Source organism: Pseudopipra pipra, chromosome 26, assembly GCF_036250125.1.
Source record: "Pseudopipra pipra isolate bDixPip1 chromosome 26, bDixPip1.hap1, whole genome shotgun sequence".
Taxonomy (NCBI): Eukaryota; Metazoa; Chordata; class Aves; order Passeriformes; family Pipridae; genus Pseudopipra; species Pseudopipra pipra.
The window spans coordinates 5,119,110-5,144,455 of record NC_087574.1 but is presented as its reverse complement, the minus strand read 5'-3'; the positions used below and the strand labels follow the sequence as shown (position 1 = coordinate 5,144,455).

The following is a 25,346-nucleotide window of genomic DNA, read 5'->3' as shown; positions in this document are numbered from 1 at the left end:
TTTGTCTGTCCAGCCTGTCCCTTCAGCATCATTTACTGCCTGGATGCTTTCCCTGGGCTGGGTTTTGTCTGTCCAACCTGTCCCTTCAGCATCAGTTACTGCCTGGATGCTTTCCCTGGGCTGGGTTTTGTCTGTCCAACCTGTCCCTTCAGCACCAGTTACTGCCTGGATGCTTTCCCTGGGCTGGGTTTTGGCCCTCCAGTCCTGAGGGGGTGCTTTTAAGAACCACCAGTGCTGCACTTGTCTTTTCCCCAAGAAATCTCTGCTTGCTCAGTTAATCTGCAGGTGGTATCTGTCTGTCAGGATCTGATTCCTAACCAAGTTCCAACAAGCACGTTTCAAATCCAACATCTCCCTTAGACCGGCTGCAATCCTACACTCCCTTTCCTCCTCTCCTGTTTGGGTTGGAGGCTCTTTTTGGGGTGCCCTGTGTGACCCTCTGGTGTCCCCTTTGCCCCCCCAGGCTGGGCCCACGTGGTGTGTGCCCTGTACATCCCAGAGGTGCAGTTTGCCAACGTGCTCACCATGGAGCCCATCGTCCTGCAGTACGTCCCCCACGACCGCTTCAACAAGGTGAGACCCTCCCTCCCCACCCTGGCTTTTTTGGGGGGCTCAGCTCGTCCCCCCACGGCTCCTGGCTGGGTTGGTTTAGTTCCCAGGAGCTCAGAGCCCTTTTGGAAACACCTGGCAAAGTGAATCCCTGTGTTTGCAGGTGACCTGTTGGTCCTCTGTGTCTCTCTTCCCCGAATCCCTGCGGCCCGAGGAGTCTCTTGGTGGAGCTGGGGGGTTGTGTGGTGGTTCCTCCACATTTTGATTGGACACAGTTGGGTTTTCTTGGGGGCAAAAAGAAGAGATTTTGTGTGTTTTACTGAGAAATAATGCAGAGCTCTCACAGCAGGGAGACAACCTGCCCTAGTGGAAGGTGTCCCTGCCCATGGCAGAGGACAGAGGTGACCCTGAAGGTCCCTCCTGACCCAAACCACGGTTCCATGAGATGTCTGGACGCAGAGTTATGAGTTCCTGGAGGCTTTGTCTCCTGTTAAACAGCACTTTTCCTATTTTTTTTTCCTTTTTTTTCCCCCAGACCTGCTACATCTGTGAGGAGCAGGGCAGGGAGAGCAAAGCTGCCTCTGGAGCCTGCATGGCCTGCAACCGGCACGGCTGCCGGCAGGCATTCCATGTCACCTGGTGAGTCCCCAAACATTCCATGTCACCTGGTGAGTCCCCAAACATTCCATGTCACCTGGTGAGTTCCCAAACATTCCATGTCACCTGGTGAGTCCCCTCAGGCATTCCATGTCACCTGGTGAGTCCCCAAACATTCCAGGTCACCTGGTGAGTCCCCAAACATTCCATGTCACCTGGTGAGTCCCCCCAAACATTCCATGTCACCTGGTGAGTCCCCAAACATTCCATGTCACCTGGTGAGTCCTCAGGCATTCCATGTCACCTGGTGAGTCCCCAAACATTCCATGTCACCTGGTGAGTCCTCAAACATTCCATGTCACCTGGTGAGTCCCCAAACATTCCATGTCACCTGGTGAGTTCCCAGCCCACATTCCATGTCACCTGGTGAGTTCCCAAGCATTCCATGTCACCTGGTGAGTCCCCCCAAACATTCCATGTCACCTGGTGAGTCCCCAAACATTCCATGTCACCTGGTGAGTCCCCAAACATTCCATGTCACCTGGTGAGTCCTCAAACATTCCATGTCACCTGGTGAGTCCCCAAACATTCCATGTCACCTGGTGAGTCCTCAAACATTCCATGTCACCTGGTGAGTCCCCAAACATTCCATGTCACCTGGTGAGTCCCCAAACATTCCATGTCACCTGGTGAGTTCCCAAACATTCCATGTCACCTGGTGAGTCCTCAGGCATTCCATGTCACCTGGTGAGTCCCCAAACATTCCATGTCACCTGGTGAGTTCCCAAACATTCCATGTCACCTGGTGAGTCCCCTCAAACATTCCATGTCACCTGGTGAGTCCCCAAACATTCCATGTCACCTGGTGAGTCCCCAGGCATTCCATGTCACCTGGTGAGTCCCCAAACATTCCATGTCACCTGGTGAGTCCCCAGCCCACATTCCATGTCACCTGGTGAGTTCCCAAACATTCCATGTCACCTGGTGAGTCCTCAGGCATTCCATGTCACCTGGTGAGTCCTCAGGCATTCCATGTCACCTGGTGAGTTCCCAAACATTCCATGTCACCTGGTGAGTCCTCAGGCATTCCATGTCACCTGGTGAGTTCCCAAACATTCCATGTCACCTGGTGAGTTCCCAAACATTCCATGTCACCTGGTGAGTCCCCAGGCATTCCATGTCACCTGGTGAGTCCCCAAACATTCCATGTCACCTGGTGAGTTCCCAGCCCACATTCCATGTCACCTGGTGAGTCCCCAAACATTCCATGTCACCTGGTGAGTCCCCTTGGGAACACCTCCTGCTTTGACTGCTCTGTCTGAGGCCACCCTCCCTGGGTGCTGTGGGGACTCAGGTTCCTCCCCTGGGGTCACTTTGGGCCAGAGGTTTCTCCTCCTTGCTCAGCTGGGGAGGGGAAGTTCTGAGGTTTCTCCAGGGAGCTTTCCCTGCTCAGAGCAAGGTTGGGGATTTCCCTCAGGCTCTGTGGGATCCAAGAAGGGAAGGGATGAGTCACGAGCCAGGAATGTTCCCTCCCCAGCAGAGCACGTGCAGGAGGATCCTGTCGTGTGATTTTAAAGATTTTAAAGGTGTGATTTGAAAGGTTGATACCCTCAAGTACCCTCAGAGCCTGAAAACAACATTCCCCATCAGCAGGACGGGGGGATTCCCTGCTTTACATGGATTCTTGGCTCCTGAGATGCCTTTGTTGGAATTATTACCCACCTCCCAGGCCTCCCCTCAGAAAAAAAACAAAACCTGCAAGAGAAACTGGGAGAAAAATATTGACAGTTTCAAAGATCTCTACATGAATTAGAACAGGCCCCACCCTGGCCAAGCAGAACAGGGAACTTCCAGCCCCTGCCCTGGGTATCCTGAATTATTCTTTGCCCTTTTTGGTGGTGTTGGCTGTCCCAGTTCTCTTTATCCTCCTGCTGACTGCCTGTGTTTCAGTGCACAGATGGCTGGGCTCCTGTGTGAAGAGGAAGTCCTAGAAGTCGACAATGTCAAATATTGTGGCTACTGCAAGTACCACTTCAATAAAATGGTGAGTTTTTCTTCCTCTCCGCGATGGAATTTCATTTTTTTTTTGTCACATAAAAGGCATTGGCTCCATCTTTTAGGTTGGGTCTGTGCTCAGAGCAGTGAGACATGCCAAGAAAACACAAGCAAGGCTGCAGCCAGCTTCCCCTTTCAGCCATTCACTCTGAGTTACTCCATAATTGAGATTAATTAGCAGTTTTGCCTTTCTGTAGCATCTTTAGAGGCGTTTTCCAAACTAGGGGTTGAATTATTTGAATTTTTCCCCTCAGTTTTGGCTTTCCTGACCTGCTCTGTGTCCCCAGGAAGCAGAGCAGCCAGGAGGTTTGATGCTCCAGGGCTTTGATGCTCCAGGGAATCAGAGGCATGGCTCAGGCACCCTCAGCATGAGGGCAACACAGAACAGCCAGAGCTTCTCCCTCAGGACAGAGCCAGCCCAGGAGGATGTGGAGTCACTCGGATTTTGAGGGATATTTAGGGCAGAGGATTTCTCCCATTAATTACAGCGTGAGAGGGAAGAGAGGAACCTTCTCCTGTTCTGCATGATGAGCAGACACCTTCTGTCCCCCCTCCAGCTGAAAGGAACCTTCCTCCTCTCCCTGCAGCTCCATCCCAGAGGCTCCTTTGCCACTGGCCTTTCCCACTTCCCTTCCTGCTTGTCAGCTCTGTCACATCCAGTGAGGGATGTCCCTCAAATCCACCTGGAGGGCACCTCTCCTGCCCCTGGGTACCCGTGTCTGGCCCCAGTGTGGCTCTGTGTCGGGTTTCCTGGTGGTCACACAGCCAGCAGGACCTGGGGGGGGTTCCTGGGGTTGGCAAACAGGGAGTCAGTCCTTCCTTCCCCAGGGATTCCTGGGCTTGGCAAACAGGGAGAGAGTCCTTCCTTCCCCAGGGATTCCTGGGGTTGGCAAACAGGGAGTGAGTCCTTCCTTCCCCAGGGATTCCTGGGGTTGGCAAACAGGGAGTCAGTCCTTCCTTCCCCAGGGATTCCTGGGGTTGGCAAACAGGGAGTCAGTCCTTCCTTCCCCAGGGATTCCTGGGGTTGGCAAACAGGGAGAGTCCTTCCTTCCCCAGGGATTCCTGGGGTTGGCAAACAGGGTCAGTCCTTCCTTCCCCAGGGATTCCTGGGGTTGGCAAACAGGGTCAGTCCTTCCTTCCCCAGGGATTCCTGGGGTTGGCAAACAGGGTCAGTCCTTCCTTCCCCAGGGATTCCTGGGGTTGGCAAACAGGGAGTGAGTCCTTCCTTCCCCAGGGATTCCAGCTCAGGACTGAGAGTTCAGGAATAACAACACTGCTGCTGCTACCACTGCCCTGGATAACAGGGTGGGTTCTTGGAAGCTGGGCCTTCCTTGGACAAGTGTCCTTGGGCCACCAGGAGCTGAGGATTGGGAGAGTTGGATCTCTGTGCTGTTTAGATCCGTGGAATCCCGGAGTCAGGAACCCGGCTGGGTTTGCCCCCGGCATGTGGGAGACAGACCATTTACTGTAACTTTGCTGATTGAAACAGTGAAACCTGGGCTCGATAACACTCTTTCCTCTCTCTTTTTTTCCCCCTCCACCTGCTGTCCTCGCCCACTTCCCTCAGAAGACCTCACGGCACTCTGGGAGCAGCTCCTTCATCGCCGGGAGGAGGAGTCGCTCCACGTCCCCCACCCAGGAGAAACACGTGTCCCACCACGACAGGCCAAAGAAGGTAAGATCCACGTGGGGTCTGCTGGTCCAGGGAGCCACAGCCACGAGGGGAACAAGGGGAAGAGTGGTTTGAAACACAGCAGCTCGAGAACCGGAGGTCATTGTCCTCAGATCCCCCAGTCTTAAGTTTTAAAGGACAAAAAAAATGCTGATTAGTGCCCAGCAGGTTAACTGCAGGCAAGAACAATAATTAGTGTAAACTAGGGAGTGTTTTGTTAGTCAGATTAACCAGCCACAGGGTTCTGGTCTACCTGTGAAAATTAAGTTTATCTCCATTAAACAATTATTCGGAGGAACACCGTGTGCCAGGTCTGACTGGGGTTTAACTCTGCTGGTTAAAGGTGTGCTCCTCAAAACTGCTGCAGGGTTACAGGGCACGTTAACAGCACACCAAGGTTCATAATTAACCAACTGGCTCACGTGACAAACGCTCATATTTCAAGGAAAAGCAGCAGGGAATGTGGAAGGCAGAGCCCCGGCAGGTTCTGACAAGGGGCTGTGCCAGAAGAGGCCAGAGGCTCCTGTGTGGTTGTTATTTATAACAACAAATAGCCCCAAAAGGCAGGACATGTGGGATGTTTTTTTGAGGGTTCAGGCTCTAAGGCAGGTGGCAGCAGAATAAAGGATCTTTCCTGCCCCTTGATGGGCACGAATTTTGCAATGTGAAAAACCCACCACACCGTGGATCTAACCCTCCCTCCCTTCAGCTCGAGGCCATTCCCTCTCGTCCTGTCACTCCATGCTGTTGTCCAGAGTTCCTTTAGCTGCTGGAAGGTGCTATAAGCTCTCCCCAGAGCTTTCTCTTTTACCAGACAACCTCTGGTTATGTTCCACTCCAGTCAAAAGCCACATTTCCCTTGCACAAACACAGCTGGTGATGTCCCTGCAAGTCCCAGCAGGAATCTTTTCATCCTGCCTCTTTGCTCCCTTTGGTTTGTTTTTGTCCTGTTGCACTGGGCATCCACAGCATGTAAATCATCTGGAGTGGGAGTGACAGTGACCCACATCCCAAAAGCAGCTCCCCAGCTCTCTGGTGGGTTCTGTGGTCTGGGCCTGATGGATCTCAGCCCAATCTCCAGAGGCCGAGGGCATCCAGGCTTTCCAAAGGCAGTGTGGCCATCACTTAATGTGACTGACACTGCCCAGCTGAGAGCCCATAAATCCTGTGGGCAGGAAAGACAGTTCTGCCTTTATTTACAGAGGTTATCCCACAACATCCAGCTTGAAAGGCTGCCCACCCCGGCCAGGAGGAGCTGGGAGAGCTGCCCAAGCCCTACCTGATGCTTGGGCAAACAAGGAAACCTCAATCCCAAAGAGTCAGGAAATATCCTGCCCACGAGGGCACGGGGAGTGTTTGCTCCTCTTGTGTGTTCAGCTGCTGGCAGAGGAGGAGGAGGGAGGGAGGGAGGGAGGAAGAGCATCTGTGCCAGGGTCAGGGAACGCTTGGCACAAGGTGCTGGGCTGTACTGGAACGTGCTATTTTTATCCAGGGAGGGAGGAGGGAGGGGGGAAAGGGCAGGATCAGGGTGATTGATGGGGGTTTGGAAGGCTCAGCTGGAATTATCACTGACAGAGCCAGGGCTGGGGCTGCTCCGGGGTTGCTGTGTTTGCACAGTCACGTGCCTGGCAGGTAGAGCGGGGGCTGCTCCCAGATTTGCTTGGAAAAGCAGGTCAGCGCCAGGGGGAGAGCGAAAACAGGAGGAATAGGGGGTTATTTATAGGCTCCCAGAGGCTCCTGCCACTATTGTTAGCTCTGGGTTCCTCCCAAAACGTGCGGGGACTCCGTCTGGTCTCGCTGCTGCCTCCCCGCTCCCCCTCCCGAGGCTTTGGAGGCAGCAGATCCCGTGGAGGCCCCTTCCAGGGCTGGGATTGCTTGGCACGAGTGCAAAACCAGCTCCTTCCACCCGGGGAGGGGGAGTGGGCACGGGCAGGGGCCGAGGGGGTGGGCAGGGTGAGGAAGGCGCTCGCAGCTTCCAGGGGGGTCCGGGGGGTTTGCAGGTCTGGGAGCAGTTTTTGGAGTGCAGGAAGGTCTGGGAGTGTGCAGGAGGAAGGTCTGGGAGTGTGGCAGTGTGGGGACAGACCTCTGGGAGGGTACCCAGAGCAGAGCCAGCCCTTCCCAGCCAGGCTGGGAGTACGTGACCAGCCGTGCATGATCTAATTGCACGTGTTCCCCTGGAACTGGGAGTGCTCCTGGAGCACAGCAGCTTTTCCTTGAGCCTGTCCAGCTGTGCAGCTGCCTGGGCACGTCCTGCTGGAGCTGGAGGCGATGCCAGGAGCCTGTCACTCCTGGGTGAGCAGAGCACAGTGGGTGCAGCCTCACCTGGGCTGCAGGTGCTTCGTTCGCTCAGACTTCACCGAGGAAAACTCGGAGTTAATGACTGAGGAGGGGCTCAGCAGTTGGGATTTGGGCTCCTAAGCCCTGCTGTAATTCCAGGGTTTGTGAAGAGTCTTGTTCTCAGCAGAACAAGGGACAATTGTGACATGGGACTGCACGTCAGCCTCACACCCCCCTCCTCTTGCAGCATTTCCCAAGCGTTTCCTTCTGTGCCGGCCTTAAAAATGGGAAAGCTGCAGCCTCTGGGTTTTCCTCAGGCCTTATTTTCTTTATTTCTTTGGGGCTGGTATTGCAGTGTGTGTGTGCTCTGTGGGAGCCTTTGCAGGATTGGTTTGTTTTAAAAAAAGAAGGACTTGAAAACAGAAGAGAAACAATAGCTAAATACCAGGGATGACGCACACGGGGCACGAATGGAGCACAGATGTTCTGTCACCTATTTTGTCTGCTTGAAAAAGTTGCCACAGGCCTTGAAAATGAAATTTGCCCCTCCAGGAGCAGGCAGGAGCACAGGCACTGCTGTGTTTTTTGGGCATGTCCCAATCCCAGTGTGTTTTTGGAGGGAGACACTTGTCTGGTGTTGTTCTTAGGGAACACCTGGAATCCCTAAGTAAAATCAATCAGCTTGTAATTGGGATAATGGAACACTGCAGGGAGATGAAAACTCCCTGTCCAGGAACACAGGAAGGAGGGAGGCACTTATGGAATCATGGAATGGTTTGGGTTGGAAGGGACCTTAAAGCCCACCCAGTGCCACCCCTGCCATGGGCAGGGACACCTCCCACTAGCCCAGGTTGCTCCAAACCCTGTCCAACCTGTCCTTGGGCACTTCCAGGGATCCAGGGGCAGCCACAGCTTCTCTGGGCAACCTGTGCTGAAATCTAACCCCAGTGGGTCTCCGAGGGGCTGGTGACAGAGGTCTGCCCTGGAATTCTGTGTCCACCCAGGCACAGAGGGCAAAGGGATGTTTTTCCCCAGTGGCTGCTTGCATGGGTTTGTTGGGAGCACACAGAGCCTGGGGAGGGCTGGCTGTGTGTCCTGCTGGAAAACTCTCACACACTTGGAGGGTGTTTTAAGGCAAAGCCACAAAGCCCTTGGCACGGCCCCGGGTACAGTGAGGTCACAGGGAGATCCCTCGTGTCCCTCTGTCCCGTGCTGCCTTCCTCCTCACTGCTGTTGCCGTGGCTGCAGCCGGGAGCCAGCCCTCCTCCTCCTCCTCCTCCTCCTCCTCCTCCTCCTCCTCCTCCTCCTCCTCCGGGTGTGGGAGTTCAGAGAGCCTGGGAAAGAGGGAGGGAGGGAGCAGAGCCCACTTGGCTCTTCCCAGCTCCCGGCTCTTCCCTCTCTCCTTCCCTCTGCCCAATCTCCTTTGAACGATCCAATTGCTGGTGTCCAGCAGATGAGAAGAGAAGGGGGGCTCTGGGAAGGGGAGCCGGAGGTGGAGGAGCTGCTCCCGGCCCCTTTTTGGCAGCGGGAGCTCCCGTTTGGTCCCTCCTGCTCCGGGGAGCTCCAAAGGGGGGTTTTGTGTCGCCGTCCCGCCCCCGATGCGGCCGCGCTCCCCCCGCCGCGGGGCTGCCCCGCTCCGTGCCCACATGCCAAGCCCCAGCTGCTCAATCCTGCACGGGGAGAGGTTGTTTTCCGTGAGGTTTGGTGCTGGGGGCAGGTTGCCGTTCCCTGCAGCCCGCAGCTCTTCCGCGGGGAACGCCGGGCGGCTGCAAGGTAGGGCTGGGCTGGCAAAGGTGGGATGGGGGTGGTGAGAGGTTTCCTCTTCTCTCCTTCCTCCTCCTCCTCCCCTGATTCCTCCTTCAGGCAGGCCTGGCTCTTGCCTGTGGTTTATGTTGAAGTTTCCTGGCACCTCTGTGCCAGGGAGACAAGGTGGGGACCAAAAGGGGACCCAAGTGCCGGTTCCCCCTCTCACCTTGCCCTCCCCTCTCGGCGGCTCCTGCAGGAAGCTTTTGGAGCTTTCTGGTTCCTGGAGGGAGAACCCACAGGTTTCAAAGCCCCTGGGCTGGGTGAGGGTCTGTCAGGTGTCCAGGAGGGATGAGCAGCCCAGCTCTCAGTGCCATGGCCATGACAGGCACCGTCACCTTCCCACCAGCGCCGTGGTCTGGGGGCAGCCCAACCCCACCCACGGGGTGACAGAATTGGCTGTCCTGCCTGTTTGAACACAGGCCACTGCATTTCTCCAGGAATACTGAAGAATTCACCGGATCCTGTTGCCTTTTGAGCACCCAGAGGTGTCAGAGATGAACTGGAGGGGGGCACACGAGCGTGCAAAGGCAGTGGGGCACCCAGGCTGGGCAAAGCTCAAGCCCAGAGAGCTCCTGGGTGCCCAGTCCTGTGGGTTCTGAGCAGAAATGGCAGGGAGAGCCTGGAGAGGACGTGTGTGGAAGGGGAGAGGTGCTTGGGAAGCCCGTGGAGGAGCAAGGTGTGTGTGGTGCTTCTGGTTCGGAGCAGCCCCCGGAGCAGAGCAGAGCAGAGCTTGGGCTCTGGGGGACAGATTTTCCCAAACAGTTTGAGTGCAGTTGCTCAGCACGTGCAGTCGAGGCCAGAGCTTCAAAAGGGCTCAATCCCCAACGTTTAGATCTTTTTTTTCTTTTTTTTTTTTTTTTTTAAAAACCTGATCATTTATCGGAGGGTCTGAACGGGAGCTGAGGCATCCCAGAAATCTGGGAGCTGAGGCATCCCAGAAATCTGGGAGCTGAGGCATCCCAGAAATCTGGTCCCTGTTGTGCAGGCAGGGTTCCTGCAGGACACAGACAGATGTACCCACCCCCATATAGAGCCAGCTCTGTGCTGGCAGCAAAGGGAGCTTTTCCAGGCCAGGATTTTGAAGCTGGAGGGTGTGAGTTTGGTGGTGAAATCGGGGGGGAAAAGGGGTTTATGCATCACTGTCGTGACAGGCAGGACATTCCTGCCTTCCCCCACACGTGTGTGGGTTCACTGTCCTCCCCCAGAGTGGTTTGGCTCTGCCTTGGCTCATCCTGCCCACGACATGTGGCATTAAATCACTCAGTGCCTCCTGCTCCCTCCTGTTGCAGCTTCCTCGTGGGAATCCCTTTGGGATTCAGGGGGCTGCAAACGAGAGGATGAGCTCTGTGGTGTTCAGAAAGTTTAAGGTCTGTGCAAGTTGCTTGGCAAGAGGTGCCCTGATGAGGTGTCTGGCTCCTGGTTTCCATTCCTGGCAGCACCTGGGAAAGGTGGTGAATGTGTGTCCACGTGATCCCTGACTTTCCCTCTGAATTTATGGATGGCTTTCTGTGAAATCCTCTCATCCTGCATGCCCTGTTTTCCCCATTTGTAAAATGAGATGGAGATATTAAAAACTATTACTGTGACAGGAACAGTGTGCACGTGGTCTGTGAGGAGCTGCTTAATGAGCTGGGCCACAGTTTTCCCATCTTCCTGTCCCAGAAAACCCAGGAGACTGGGAATTTATAGCACAAGAAGCCCCCAAGTATTTAAAACATTATGAGTTTTAGTAAAGATTTAATTTGAATTTGTCTTTCAGCAAGTTTAGTTGGCAGAAATCACATTTTCAAGCTTTCCTTCTTTCACTGCCAAGGCTGGAAATGTGTATTTAAAAAAGGAGGAGGGGGGGAGAAAATAGGGATTCTTATGAAATATTGTAGCTCTAGGAACAGAAGTTTTAACAGATATTCCAAATGCCAGGAGTTTTGTGATAAAATGATGGATATTGGCAGTGCTGTGAAGTTCTAGGCTGGGTTTGCCTCCCTTTTTTCACCAGTTCATCCCCGTGAAATCTTCCTTGGCATCGTGGCAGGATCATGGGCCTCCCTCCTGCTCAGAAATTCAGCCAGACCCACCCTGGGAGGTGCTGATTTCTGGAGCACTTTTGCTTCACTTCACACCTGCCTTCTCCAGCATCTTCCTCCTGCCCTGTCCCTCCTCCTGCCCCCTTTTTTCTGGTTTATTCTATTGATTCCTCAGCTAATTATTCCCCTCTCTCCTCTGCTCCCCCCAAAACACACAGTGCAGCTCAGATGTTTGCTGGAATTGCCTCTTTTCCCTGCCAGCATCCCAACTTTGGCATGTGCTGGCAGCTGCAGCCTCAGGGCTTTTCCTGCATGAGGGAGCAATCAGGAATCTTCCTGGAGAGCCAGGGAATTCTGATGTGGCTGTTCTGAACACACCTTCAGCCCAGGCTGGGCACTTCAGCCTCTAGGATGAACCACCCATGCCAGGGTAGTGTGTACAAAAATAGCATTTTTTTCCCCCCAGAAAAAGTCTGGGAGGTGGGAGGATGGATTTTTCCAAGCCCTGCATCTCGTGCAGGTGTTTATCCAGCAGCAGCTCTCCTGGTCCCCACACCAGTGACCCCACTGGGAAGTTTGGAACTGGGCACAGGAGTTCCTGCAGCTCCAGTGAAGAAAGTCTCTTTTTTCAGCTGGTATTTGTGGCGTGGAAAAGCTCCTGTGTCAGCTCAGTGTGGAGTGTGAAGATGAGGAAGGCAGGGAGGAAGCAGGAACGTGTGATGGAGCAAGTCCTGCCCATCCACCCTTCTCCACCACTCCCCAGGGGCATGGAGAGAAAACCAGGGGCAGGCAGGACTCTGCTTCTCCAGCCAGGGCTTTTTCCCTGGTTTGCAGTTTGAAGAATCCCACATTTCTGGCGTTTCAGGGAGAGGATAAAACGAGGATGAACAAACCAAACCCAGCAGTCTGTGTCGTGTCAGCGGGGCCAGACCCAGAGCAGCTGCTGGGAGGGAGGGGAGGGGGTCTCTGGGGGTCTCTGGGGTGGGCTCTGAGCTCCCCACCACCTGCTCTCTCTACCTGTGCACGTGCAGCACGTGCTGGGATCGAGGTCCTCCCGTTTTCTGGGCGGGGTGGATCTGGGAAACCCTGGAAAAGAGGCAAGAGAGGGAGGGCAAAGGGGCACAGGGTCCCTTTGGGGAAATGGCAAGAGCAAAGCTCAGGTTTCCAGAAATCAGCCAGAGCTTGTTAAGTCCTTCCCTATCATCTTACCATGAAGTGATTTGGGGCTTCTGTTGGTATTCTGCTCTCCAGATGTTGGCTGCAGCTGGGGCAGAGATAGTGGGGATGCTTCCAGCCAGAAGCTGGGATTGTGGGGGGAAGGGATCCCGGGCTCGTGTGGATGGGTGGAGAAGGAAAGAGGGATACGAATGTATGGTTGTAAATCCACCCCTACACCCCCTCCTTTCTTTTCCCTTACAACTGTTACTCTCAGCAGAGGGAAAGTTACCCTTCCAGTGCTCTCTGATTTCTTTTCCAGAGTCGGAAGGACAAAGAGAGACCTAAACAGAAGCACAAAAAGCGGCCGGAGTCTCCTCCCAGCAGCCTCCCCCCGGCCCCGGTGCCCGTCACCACCGACAAGGTACCACCCCTGGCACCCCTGGGATGGGAGTGTTTGGGGGGGGAGGATGGGGAGAACCACCCTGGCAGGGGCAGGGCAGGGCAGGGGAGCTCAGGAAGGGCTTTTGTCCGTTGGTGTTGGTTCCCGACCCCGTCACGTTCCCGCTCTCGACGCCCACCTTGGGAATTTTCCAGGCAGCTCTCCTGGTTTCTGTCAGCACTGACGACACAATCACGGAGTGAAACCCCCCAGGGATTGGGCTGGAAGTGCCAGCCTGGTTTGCAGCAGATGTGCAGACCTGAAGCTCTCACAGAATAGATGAGTACCCAAGGTTTGGCCTTTTCTGCTGCTCACGTTGTGAACAGCCCAGGCAGGTGGGGCAGCAAGGCAGGGCCTGGGGAGGGGTGTTACCCTTTGCTAGACTTACATTTTATATTTGTCCTGGTTTATTCTCCTAATTTCCCTTATTAGGGAAAAAAGGAGACAACCTCAGGAGCACACAAGCTCTTCCAAGTGCTTCCAAGAGGCAGCTTTTCCGTGGGAGCAGTGGGAGCTTGGGTTCTCAGCTCCTCCATTTCAGGAAAACTCAGACAGAGGGGCACAGTGTGGGGGCCTGTTCTGCTCCTGACGCGTAGAGAGAGTCCAGTTCCCTGCTGGGAAGGTGTCACCTGAGTGAGTTTGTCCTCTCCATGCCCGGGGGTGGCACAGTCAGGGTGTCAGGGTATCCCTGGGATTCCCTGCTGCTGACATGGGCTCACCCCCGGCTGTAAATCGGGACAGCCCTGGGATTTCTGTCACTCCTGACGGCCCCAAATCCTGGGGAGCAGCCCAGACACAGCAAGATGAAGGCCCTGCAGTTGTTCAGGGTCAGGGAACAAGTGGGGTCACTCCAGTCCTTGGACCTTTGGAGCTGAACTCGGGAGTGGGAATGGGAATTACTGCAGCTCCTTGGCAGGGCTCTTTGGTGTAAATGAGGAGGGCAAGGGCCAGGCTCCTGCTGGAACAAATAAACCTGTGCTTTTGGGGAAAGGGACACAAAGGAACGTCCCTTTGTGCACAGAAATGCTGCTTGGAAAGGCTTGGGTGTCCTTTCCGTGGCAGGACTGGCTGGTGGGCAGGAGAATTCCCAGGCTGGCAGTGTCTGGCTGTGTGGGAAGCACTGCAGGGACAGGCTGGGAGGTGAAAGCACAGGGGCTTGGGGTTAGGACTGGAGAGGATTTGTGTGAGGCCAAGGGGGGGATGTAGGTCAGAGCTGCCCTGGCAAGGCTGGGAGCAGCAGAAAGTTCCAGCAGAACAACCTCTGAGCTCTGCTCCTGCTTTCCCTGCTCCAGAGAGCCCCTGATTTCCCCGGGGGGGGTGAGGGCAGCTCAGCCCTGGCTGTTGGGAGCAGTGGATTCACCCGGTTAACGGAGCTGACAGGACCTGATGGCCTGAGAAGATTATTTTCAAGCTGAGCTGAAACCCAAAACCTGCCTCTTGGCCAGGGAGAGCAGTTGTCAGACAATCACCCACTGTCTCCTCCACAGTCCTGCCAGCCCTTTATAAACAGGGAGGGAAGGGTGTAATTCAGTTTTACAGGCAGCTTTCAACTCCCTGCAAGCTGAAATTGGGGAGATCCTGATTGCTGTGGCTGTGCTGGAGCTGACAAGGGTTTAGTGTTTCCCCAGGGATTTGTTATTAACCCTCAGAATGGAGAGTGTATTTTACTCTTTTGTGCATTTTTTTTTTTTTTTGTGCCTAGATCCCAAACTTTTGCTCAGACTCTGTTGCCAAAGGTGCTCACTCCAGATCGAATTTGATCCTAAATTTAAGAGCCTGTTACCACCCTGAACAGCCCCCTTGGAGGGGAGGGGGGTGTGTGTGAGGCTTTCTGGATTGTTCCACCAGTGCAACGTTGCACAGGAGAATAGAAAACCTTGAGGCACAGCAAGGTCCAGACTGACAGAGAGCAGGGTTAGGTGGGATATTGGGAAGAAATTCCTGCCTGTGAGGGTGGGGAGGCCCTGGCACAGGTTGCCCAGAGAAGCTGTGGCTGCCCCAGCCCTGGAAGTGTCCAAGGACAGGGCTTGGAGCAACCTGGGATGGTGGAAGGTGTCCCTGCCCATCCAACCCAACCCATCCCACGATTCTGTGGTGTTGTGGAAGAAGGTTGTGAGTGGCTCAGACACAGAGATGGTGCAGGTGGTGACAGGAATTCCTGCCCCTGACCCTGTGATCCAGCCTGGAAAGGCTGATCCTCCCAGCTGAGGGGCTGCTGCAGTTCCTCATCCACACCCTCCCTCCTTCCCCTCGCCAGCACTTTAATCCAGGGCAAAGCCTCTCCGTGTTTCCCACACATCCCCAGCCTCCCCCAGCCCTTCTGTGTTCCATCAGTGCCTCCCCGAGGAGCTGCTCCTGCCAATCCAGAGGCACAGGGATGCTCTGATTCCCCATAAATAGATTACCCAGGGAGGAGCTCGGGGGCTGCTCGGTGGCACAGGGTGGGGGGATGAGGGAGCAGGGACAGCCCCTGGGGACAGCAGGGATGGGGACAGTCCCTGGGGGATGGCAGGGATGGGGACAGTCCCTGGGGGATGGCAGGGATGGGGACAGCAGGGATGGGACAGCCCTTGGGGGACAGCAGGGATGGGGCAGGAGGTGTGTGCCCACCTCTGCTGGGCCCTCCAGGTGCCCCCATCCCACCTCTCCCAGTCAGAACCAGGAGTTTCCCCATCAGTCTGTCACCCCCCAGCCGGGGCAGCAGGTTTTTGGGGTGACGTTTTTCACGTGGCTGCTTTAAACAGACTTTTCCAAACGTGGCTCCTGCCTCCTCCTCTCACTTCCTCGGTGGTTCCCTGCATTTTTTCCTGCCCCCACACCCCTGTGCAGCACATGGAATGCTGGTGGTTCTGCACACACACAGATCACAGATTCCCACCCCCTGGAGAAAAGCTGATCCAGGGATTGAAGGCTCTGTTTGTGCTCAGGGATCCAGCCCTGAGCTGCAGAATCCCCTTCGTTAGGGGGCAGGACTGCAGCCCTCGTTACTGTAATTAATACTGGGGTGATGGCAGCAGCCCCCTCCCCTGCAGCCCAGGCTGTGTTGTGCTTGGCAGCCCACGTGTGTCTTCTGGAAGGTTCTGCAGCTCCACGGAGCTCGAGGCACAGGGAGGGGAAGGTTTGGTGTGGTTGCACTTTGTCCCGCAGTGGTTGGGCTCTTCCCCAAATTCAGGCTCTGCTGGGAAGGGCCCTTTGTGGGGAGGAGGGTTTGTGGTAGGACCCTGCAGACCCATTTGCTGTGACCTGCTTGGCAAACAATCTCTGGGATGGAGCTTGGCAGGAGGTGGGAAAATCCTGCCCCGAAGTGTCTGGGATCTCTCAGGGAGGTCTTTGGGGTCAGGTCAGCCCCACACCTCAGTGTGTCCACACCCCACCTTCAGCTCAGCCCCTCTTTACCCTCTTTTTTCTTTCCCTTAATTTTGCAATTAAGATTTATTTCCCAGCTCAGCTTTCCCCCTTCCCCCCTTGCATTCATCCCTCCCTTGCCCTCCCTGCGCTCCCTTCCTGACCCTCCGGGTTTGGAACAAGTCTCCTCGTGTGGTTTCCCCCCTCCTGCACCTTGTGCTGAGCTCCAAACCAGCGAATTTTGGGAAGGAGAACCATCCCATTCCCGTGACTCCAAGAGCAGCCTCAGGCCTTCCCACAGCCCCCAGACCCTGCTCCCCTTTCCCTTCCCCAGGCACATGTGGAAAGGCGGAAAGATTTTCATGCTCCCTCTGAGCTCATAAATCAAGGAGGTTTAATCTCCTACATCCAGGAGTCTGTGATGAGAAAATACAGATTCCCCCTCCTCCTCCTCCTCCTCCCCCCCCTCCCACCCCCCAATTTCCACCACTCCCTTCCTCCTGTCTTTCATATTCCCGGCACATCTGGTGCGTGTTATCCTGCCAGCTGTTGCATTGTGCAGAGTGATTAAACCATGTGGGAGGAACCAGAGGGATAGATTTTTATCTGGGCATTCATGAGTCTGCATTTACAAGCCCCTTTTTCCTCCAGCTCTCCCCAGGAAGAGGTCAGCTGGAGCCAGGGATGGCAGGAAGGGATTTGTGCTTCTCCGTTGCCTTCCCCGTAAGGAATGGGAAGGTGTTTTCACTGATGCCCAGGTGTTTTGGGCTGCAGCCATCACAGTAGAGCCATATTTATAATACTGATTGGTTGCAGTGACACGTAAAAGAAGTGATCTTTGAACACTTAGGCTTGGCTTGGAACTGATTTGAAGGGGAAGGTTTCATATCCCAGAGTGAGCACCCCAGGGAATCTGGTTTTCCGTCCGTCCCCCTCTCCCCCTGCTGAACTCCCACACTTCTCTCTCTCATCCCAAGCTCCTGGATTTCCCAGCATCTGGCCAGCCCCTTCATCCCCCTTGCTTCCCTGTCTCCTGCAGGCTTATCTGGGGTTTGGGGAGCATCTGTTGCTGCGTGGTCAGATGCTGCTCTGAGGGCGTCACCGGGGGAATAATTTACTGCCGGAGGTTTGGGAAGGCCTGGGCTGGCTCTGGGAAACTCCTGTGACAGCACAAGGATGAGCAAGTTCCCCCAGGTGGGATGACTGTGCTGAGAGCAGCACACCTGAGAGAGGAAGCTGAAATATGTGTTTGAATCCTGGCCAAATTCAGAGTTTACTCGGGCTGATGGGCGCGGGGAGTCTCCGCTGCCTGTGCCCTGATTGCAGTGCCCTCTTTAATTTCCTGCACTTCCACGGGATGAGGGTAATCCCTGGGGAGTATAAAGCCTGGTGCCACCAGGCAGCAAGAGAGGGAAATGTTGCCTTTCCCTCCTGAGTAACCTGACCTGGCCAGCCCTGTGTGGGCAGAGGGGGCAATTACTGCTCTGGGGGGAAATTGGGAAAACGAGCCCCCGCTGGGGCCACATCTGGCTCGAGTGAGTCCCCCCGTGTCTGTGCCTTGCCCAGGGCTCCACCAGCCACCATGAGGGGAGCAAGGAGACCTCAGAGGTCGGCAGGTCGGAGGTGAAAGGCAGGAAGTCCTCGAGCCATGGCAGCAGCCACAAGGGGAAGAAGACGGGAAGCGGGAAAAGCTCTGTTGGCTTCAGCTCGGCTTCATCCAGCGGGACCTTCCAGCCTGCAGGTGAGGGGGGAAGGAGGAGGGAGAGGAGAAGAAAGAGGGTGGGGATGAAGGAGAAGGAGGGGGAGAATGGTGGTGATGTTTTGTGCACAAAGAGACCTGTTCACCTGTTCAACCCTTGCCAGTGGCGACCTCTTTAACCCCGTGAAGGGAAAAGTCTGGTTGCTCCCAGCTCCGTGCACAGAGGGAAGAGGGGAGGCAGAGGAGTGCTCCAGCTCCCCTCCTGCACGGGCTCGTGAGGAAAACCAGCTCCAGATGTCGGAGTGGAGGGAGGAGGGAGGGGATTCTGTGCTCAGACAATCTGGGCAGCACCTGCCCTCTGCTCCGTAGGTGGTTCAGGCTGCAGTTGTGGTTGAGGAGCACAAGAGGAGAGCCCTGAGCCCACACCTGACAGCCAGGCTCCCCTGAGCCTTGAGGGAGAGCCCTGAGCCCACACCTGACAGCCAGGCTCCCCTGAGCCTTGAGGCAGAGCCCTGCAGGGCTCCCATCTGCTCCGACCTCGCTCGGTTCTTCTCGAGCTGTTGTCACGTCCCATCCCCTGGGATGCTCCTGGGGGATGCAGGGATGGGAGGGGGGATGCAGGGATGGGGGGAACAGACACTACAGGTGGGGATGAACCTGCTGCTGGTGCTTCCCAGGGAGCATCCAAGGGCTGTGGGGGGAGGTCACAGGGATGGCTCAGCTCGGGCACTTTACTGGGAGGAAGGACCTGTGCTGTGCCCCTGTGCTCCTGTGGCCTCGTGGGCTGAGTTCTGCCACCCCCTGCCTCCCCTGTGCCCCCCCAGGTACCTCCTGCAGCAGCTTGCAGTGCTCCCAGGACTTTGTGACCTTCCCCAAGCTCGAGCAGGACGACGAGAAGTACCGGAAACCTGTGTCTTCCTCGTCCTCCTCCCACTGCTCCCCGCTCTACGAGGGCCAGAAGGGCGACGTCTTCGAGCAGAAGGTGATTTTCTCCGGCTTTGGGTCCATCATGCGCTTCTCCACCTCGGCTGTGAGCCAGCAGAGAGCCCGGGACGCCTCCCCCGTGGACTACAAAGCCTCAAATCCCACCAGTGGCCCCTCGGTGGGGACCAGTGGGAGCAGCAGCAGCAGCAGCCACAAGCGGATGCCGTCGCTGAGCCTGGAGGAGGGAGAGGTGCTGAAGGAAAAGAAGCACAAGGGGAGCAAGAAGAACAAGCACGGGCCTGGCAGGCCAAAGGGGGGGAAAAGCAAAGAGATTTTGGGGGCCCAGCTGGCTGGGTCCACCTCCACATCCTCGTCACCCTTCTCCGGGGGCTCCCTCGTGAGCTCCAGCATCGGCAACTCCTCCCGCTCCTTCAGCCACACCGGGAACCTGCCCAGCCTCAGCATGGAGTCCCCGCTGCTGGGCTCAGGTATGCTCCCCCTGGGGCTCCAGGTGTGCACAGCTGCTTTTCCCAGCCTTTTCTCCTCACGTTTAGCTGCTGTCTGGACCTGCCTGCAGAGTCCAGTCCCCTGAATTCCGTAAACATCCACCTCTGGGCTCCCCCTGTTCCGTCCTGGCCCTTCAGCCTGGAATCTCCTCCGGGTCTGCTGGGGCTGGGGCTGGGGTGCAGGTCTGAGCTGGGGAGGGAGGATGCTCCAAACCCTTTTTGCTCAAGGGCTGCAAAGCCTCAGCCAGCCAGAGCTGAATTTCCAGCTCGATAAAGAGGGATATTCACAGGCCAAACCAGAACAACCACAGTCTGACCCCAAATTAGAGACTCTCCTCAGTGGTTCAAGTTTAACCCCTCTTTTAAAAGCAAAACCTCCCGTCCTGCTCTTACCACATCCACGTCCTTACAGCTGTTCCCAGCCTGAGCTGCCTTCCCCAGCCAGGCCAGGGTGAGGACAGGCAGGACAGGGGGCAGGAAGGGGTTAAGGCAGCAGCAGAGGAGGGGCTGAGGTTTGACACTGTTCTGGCAGCAGAACTTGTCATCGGTCTATTGTGGGTTGTTTGCAGATGCTCCAATTTAGGTCAGATTGCAGGGGGGGAGGTAGTTTTGTTGTGTTCCAGGAGCCCGGGGCCGTTTGTCTGGAGGGAAGGAGCTGCAGGAATCCAGGCAGCTTCCACAGCCCTAACCTTGGGCCAATTTTTTCTTTTTTTTTGCCTCTCCCTGGAACAAACAAAGGGATGTTTCAAAGAGGAGGAGGCTGCCAGGCCTCCGTGTTCCCCCTGTTCTTGCTCGTTGCCCTGTTCTGCTCGTTCTCTCCCATTCTTCTCTCGTGCAGAGCTCTTGGCAGGGCTCCCCCTGCTCTGGGCACTGCATTCCTGAGCCAGGGGAAGGCAGACGGGTCCCCTCCCTCGGCAGCAGCTCTCTCCTCTCTCCCTCTTCCCCGTTTTTGTCTCTGTGGGCACCGCAGAAGGGGGCAGGTGTGTGAACTCTTTGAGTCCATCCCACTTCTGCCACCGATTCGTGCCTTGGGTGAGTCTCCCAACGCTGTGCTTTGCCTGTTGGATTGCATCTGGATGCACTGGGGAAGGGGCAAGGCTGGAAAACTCGGAGATACACCTTTGGATAGAGGGGTTGTGGGCTGAGACCACCCTGGAATTGCACTGATGCCACTGAGCTCCAGCCCTGCTGAAAACCAGGCCCTGGAAGGGAGAGGAGGGAATCCCGTCTCTCTAACCCATCTCCCCCCTCCCCCTTGCAGGGATCTACACCAGTAACAAGGACCCCATTTCCCACGGGGGTGGGGTGCTCAGGGCTGTGTGCAGCACCCCCCTCTCCTCCAGCCTCCTGGCACACCAGGGCACCTCGTCCCTCCCGCAGCTCAACCGCTCCCCCTTCGCCAGCACCATCCCAGCCTCCTCCTCCTCCTCCGTGTCCACCACGCAGGTAAGGACAGCAGGACCTGCCCAGGGGCTGCTCTGGGAGAGGGTTGGGCAGAGCCAGGGCCACCTGTGGGCACGGGGGGAGCTGCTTTCCCCCGTGGGAGCAGCTGCTCTTCCTGCACTTTGGAGGTGTGGGGGTGTCACAGCCCGCACGACCTGTGTGGGTTTGGGAGGAATTGGAGCCTGAAAGGACAGGTGGTTCCCACTGACTGGGAACTTCCCACTGCTCTGGTAGCTGGGTCCTGCCAGCAGTGCCAGCCCTGCCTGCCCAGCAGCACAGGCACCCCGAGGGAGGGCTGGCAGGTCCTGGCTGGGTGGGCTGTGCCAGGACACGGAGCCTGGTTCTTGTCAGGAGCTCTCTGAGAGGTGTTTTACAGAGTTTTGCAGTGTTAACACGGCTCCTTCAGGCTCTGAGGCAGGGCTGGGAAGATCTCAGCTGTCTAGCGAGGCTGCCAGGGAGATATTTTTAACACCCTCTCAGGGTTGGAGTTGGGAAGAGATGGAATAACGAAGTTATTTTCCTCTTGTGCTTTCGAGAAGTCACTTCTCTGAGCCACATCTCCCCCCTCCCTGCTTGCTGTCCCTGCAGGTGTTCTCACTGGCAGGTTCAACATTCAGCCTCCCTTCCTCACATATCTTTGGAAGCCCCCTCACATCAGGGCTGTCCATCAACCCCCTCCTGAACCAGTCGGAAAGCAGCCGGGCAGGTACGTGAATCCCAAGGTATGTGAGCCCGGAATTCCCAGGGGGGGCTCCCTGGAAGAGTGGAGGCAACTCTGGTCGTCTCCAGCTGCCCTCCCTGCCTGCTCCCCCCCTCTGTGTGAGAGCCAGGGGCTGAGAGAGGGGCTCTCCCTGAGCAGGGGGTGCTTGTGTTCCCCTAAAACACATCTGGTGTGTCCCTGGCTGGTGTGTGTCTCCCTGGAAAAGTGTCAAGTCCTTTCCTGGACAATTTGTTGTCTTTTTTTCCCGCAGTGAAAGCCACGATGAGCTTTGCTTGCTCAAAATGCCTCGAAAGCTTTTCCTTGGGCTTTGTTTCCTTGGGCTTTGTTTCCTTGGGCTTCTCTTTCTCTCACGCTCCGAATTTTCATCTTCCTCTTCTGTTCCGAGTTACTTTCTTCCCTTCCCCTTTGGCTTTGTCCTGAATGCCACAAAACCCACTGGTTTTCCACTCCCAAACACCAACGTGCCAGCCCCGAATCACTTACAACTGCTCTTTTTTTTTTCCCACCGAGGCAAATTCATTTTCCTTGGAGAACTGCCTGGTTAACAAGCAGGAAAACTTGAAGCATCATAAGATTTCCCTACTTTCCTTCCCCCTCAGACAGAGCAGGGCTGATTTTTTTTTTTTTCTGGTTCGCACCAGTGGTTAAACAAAAGCACCCTCCTGATTTTCAGCTGTTTAGTTACTGGTGCAACAGCCTCCTGCTCCCCTAACCCAGAAATCTGGGAGCTCAGCTGTGCTGGATGCTGAATCCTGGGAGGTAAAAGCCTGTCTGGTGTCACGCTGAGTGACAAGCACTTGAAAACACAGCCCTCATTAGGGGTGGCTCAGAGTGCTCCAGATAATCCCACACCACTGTTCCCTCATTTGCCTTAACAAGGGGGCATGTGAAGCATGAATGGACACGTGTGTTTTTTCCTCCTGACCTGTGCAAGCCCCTGGAAGGTCCCTCTGTGTGTCCCTGGCAGTATTTTGTCTGTCTGTCCCTGAGCTGGGAGGGGACAGCACAGCTCAGCCCGTGGGAATCTGCAAGTTGGGAGTGATTCACCCACCTGGAATTAAGGGATGGAAAGAAGGGGGTGAAAGGAATTACCTTTCCCTCGACCCTGTGCTGTTGTTTTGGCAAGGTGCTGACAGGAGAGGGAAGGAATCACCTGTCAGGGATAATCCTGGAGTCCGGGTCCTGTTCCAGCCCCGGGGCTACTGATGAGTGAATCATGGAGGCAAAATCCAACATACAGAGTGCTCAAAGGAAAAAAACAGACCCCTGATCCTTAATTTCCTTTTCCAAGATTGCTTTTTTTTGTTGTTTGTTTGACAGGGATCTCAGAAGCTTCAGGATATTTTTTTTCCCCCCCAATTCCAGGCAGCCTTAAAGAACAGCTCCTGGGTTTTGTTTAAGGTCTGTCCATCACTATCTCCTGCTGGAATTGGTGGCCCAGAGGGCGTTAAGCCAAATTCACTTGTGTTTTTTTTTTTTCTCCGGGGGGGGGGGGATTAATTAACATGCATTAAACCTCCTGTGTGGGGGCCCTTTTCACTTAAAAGTGTGGTGATGCCTTTAATCCCAAATCGTTTAACAGGATGGTTGTGAAGTTCTCAGTAATCCCACCTTGTCTTTAATTCAGATTCCTGTTCCTGAGAGTGTCTGTGCAGACAGATCCCAGTGGAGACAGAGCTTTCACTGCAGCAATAGTTCAGCTTTTCCCCATTTCCATGTGCTGGAGGGAACTGGGGGAACAGAGGAGTTGTTTTCACTGCTGCAGGTTCAAACCACGCTGCCTTTGGCAGTACAGAGAGTCTGATTCTTATCTGAGCTACTGTCTAGTCCTTCCTCCCACGGTTTGTCCTGGTTCCTGCCGTGTTATGATGACAGACCAAACGTTTTTATCTCTTCTGGTTGTCTTCAAGCCTCTTTTCCATGCTGGCTGCCTCGGGAAGGGCTGTCTCTGGGTGATAACTCAGTCATCTCCTGTTCTGGACACATCAGGGTGGTGTTGGCCAGGAGATAATTGAATGTGGAGCCTGGTGCTGCTTCAGAAACCAGAATCATGTGTGTGCAGCCTCCCTGGGCTGCAGCAAACGACGTTACAGGGACGAGCAGGAAGTCAAACCTTCCCCGAATTTTTATTTGGTTGCAAGTTAAAATGGTTTGGGGGAAGCTGCACAGGGTGGGCTGGGGATGTTTGTATGGAATCATGGAGTGGTTTGGGTTGGAAGGGACCTTAAAGCTCATCCAGTGCCACCCCCTGCCATGGGCAGGGACACCTTCCACCAGCCCAGGTTGCTCCAAACCCCATCCAACCTGGCCTTGGACACTTCCAGGGATGGGGCAGCCACAGCTTCTCTGGGCAACCTGTGCCAGGGCCTCCCCACCCTTATATTAAAGAATTTCCTCCCAATATCCCATCTAAATCCCCCCTCCTTCAGCTTAAGGCCATTGCCCTTGTCCTGTCACTCCAGACCTGGATCCAAAGTCCCTCCCCAGCTCTCTTGGAGCCCCTTTAGGCACTGGAAGGTGCTCTCAGGTCTTATACTGGGAGACTCAGTGTCGAGTGGCAACTGCTGGTCACCTCCAGAAAGCCACAGCTCCTGCCCAGAGGGATGGCCCAGCTGTAATCAGTGTCCAGAGGGACATTCCCGTGGGGATGAAGGAGCGAGGATCCCACTCCTACCTGTCTGTGAGAGCTGCTGAGCAACAGCTGCGTTTGCTTGTTCCCAGCCGCAGCAAATCCCCCTCCCCGGGCATCCCCCTGTAAATCACAGCGTTCCCTGCAGGAGATTTCCGGGATTCTTGCACATGAGAAACTGTCTCGTGTTGTGTGAAGAAGAGGAGGGGCCCTGAGCCAGCTGGTGTGGGCTGTAGTCACAACATCTGACACTCCCAGAGCGAGGGGAGCGTGTGTTTATGGGCTGGCAGGCCCTGGGGATGGGAAGCAAATGGCAGATAAATGCAGTTCACTCCTGGATTACTCCTTGGATGGGAGAGATCCTGCATGTGTGCACAGTGGCTCTGTCCTCAGCTTCCTGGGGCAGAGGGGTGGCTGGGGGGGAGGATTCTGGATACTAAAGCATTTCCCCCCTCTTAACTGAGCACTGCCGAGGTCACAGCTCGAATCCTGGGGTCACTTCTGGGCCCCTCATGACAAGAAGGACATCGAGATGCTGGAGCGTGGCCAGGGAATGGCAGTGGAGCTGGGGAAGGGGCTGGAGCAGCAGGAGCAGCTGAGGGAGCTGGGGGGGCTCAGCCTGGAGAAAAGGAGGCTCAGGGGGGACCTTCTGGCTCTGCAACCCCCTGACAGGAGGGGGGAGCCGGGCAGGGTCGGGCTCTGCTCCCAGGGAACAAGGGACAGGAGGAGAGGGAACGGCCTCAGGCTGTGGCAGGGGAGGGGCAGGTTGGACAGGGAGGGGCAGGTTGGACATCAGAGGAAAATTTCATCATGGAAAGGTGGTCAGGCCCTGGCCCAGGCTGCCCAGGGCAGTGGTGGAGTCACCAGCCCTGGAAGTGCTCAGAAAACGTGTGGATGTGGCACTTGGGGACAGGGTTTGGTGGTGAACGTGTCAGTGCCGGGTTAATGTTTGGGCTCGATGACCTTGGAGGGCTTTTCCAACCTGAACGATTCCGTGAATCCGGTTAAGCTCCTTAGAAAGGAGCTGAGCACCTGGAAACTTTGGAGAACCCCAGCTGGGTTTCAGGAAAGGATCCTGGATCCTGGCTGATCTCGGAGGTCTTTTCCGACATAAACGACTCTGTCGTTCTATGAAGAATCACAGACTGATCCTCCAGGATTCCAGGGTCGATCCTGGAGGCGGGGGAGGGGGGTGGATCTGCAGTGGCACAGGGCAAAGCCGCGCAGGGCTGGGCACAGGATTTATCCACCCTCCATCCCCCAGCAGCTCCGGGAAAACCAGCTCAAGGAACGGTTTTCCAGCTCAAGAAAACCTCCTCCTCTCCCATCGCGGGGGCAGAGCGGGCCCGGGTGACCTCCCCGGGGTGACCCCCCCGTGCCGGGGGTGCCAGGCGGTGCCAGCGGCCCCTCCCCGGGGGAGGCGGGTCCGGCCCCGCGTTGCGCAGCGCGGGGCTGGCGCTGCCCGGGGCTGATCGGGGCTGATCGATCGGGGCCGCTCGGTG

At 55.9% G+C, this 25,346-nt stretch overlaps 1 protein-coding gene across 2 annotated transcripts in view; it reads left to right on the top strand.

The window, feature by feature from the left end:
• MLLT6 (MLLT6, PHD finger containing) overlaps positions 1 to 25,346 on the top strand; it is a 42,786-nt gene that overhangs the window by 11,169 nt on the left and 6,271 nt on the right. The window contains exons 4-12 of one of the 2 annotated variants that reach the window (XM_064636858.1): positions 464 to 573; positions 1,085 to 1,188; positions 3,097 to 3,190; positions 4,772 to 4,876; positions 12,458 to 12,559; positions 17,489 to 17,663; positions 18,446 to 19,033; positions 20,313 to 20,497; positions 21,083 to 21,200. In XM_064636858.1, the coding sequence (XP_064492928.1) occupies positions 464 to 573; positions 1,085 to 1,188; positions 3,097 to 3,190; positions 4,772 to 4,876; positions 12,458 to 12,559; positions 17,489 to 17,663; positions 18,446 to 19,033; positions 20,313 to 20,497; positions 21,083 to 21,200 (1,581 nt within the window). Of the gene's footprint in view, positions 1 to 463; positions 574 to 1,084; positions 1,189 to 3,096; positions 3,191 to 4,768; positions 4,877 to 12,457; positions 12,560 to 17,488; positions 17,664 to 18,445; positions 19,034 to 20,312; positions 20,498 to 21,082; positions 21,201 to 25,346 lie in introns of both variants that reach the window. The other variant, XM_064636856.1, reaches the window with a different exon arrangement.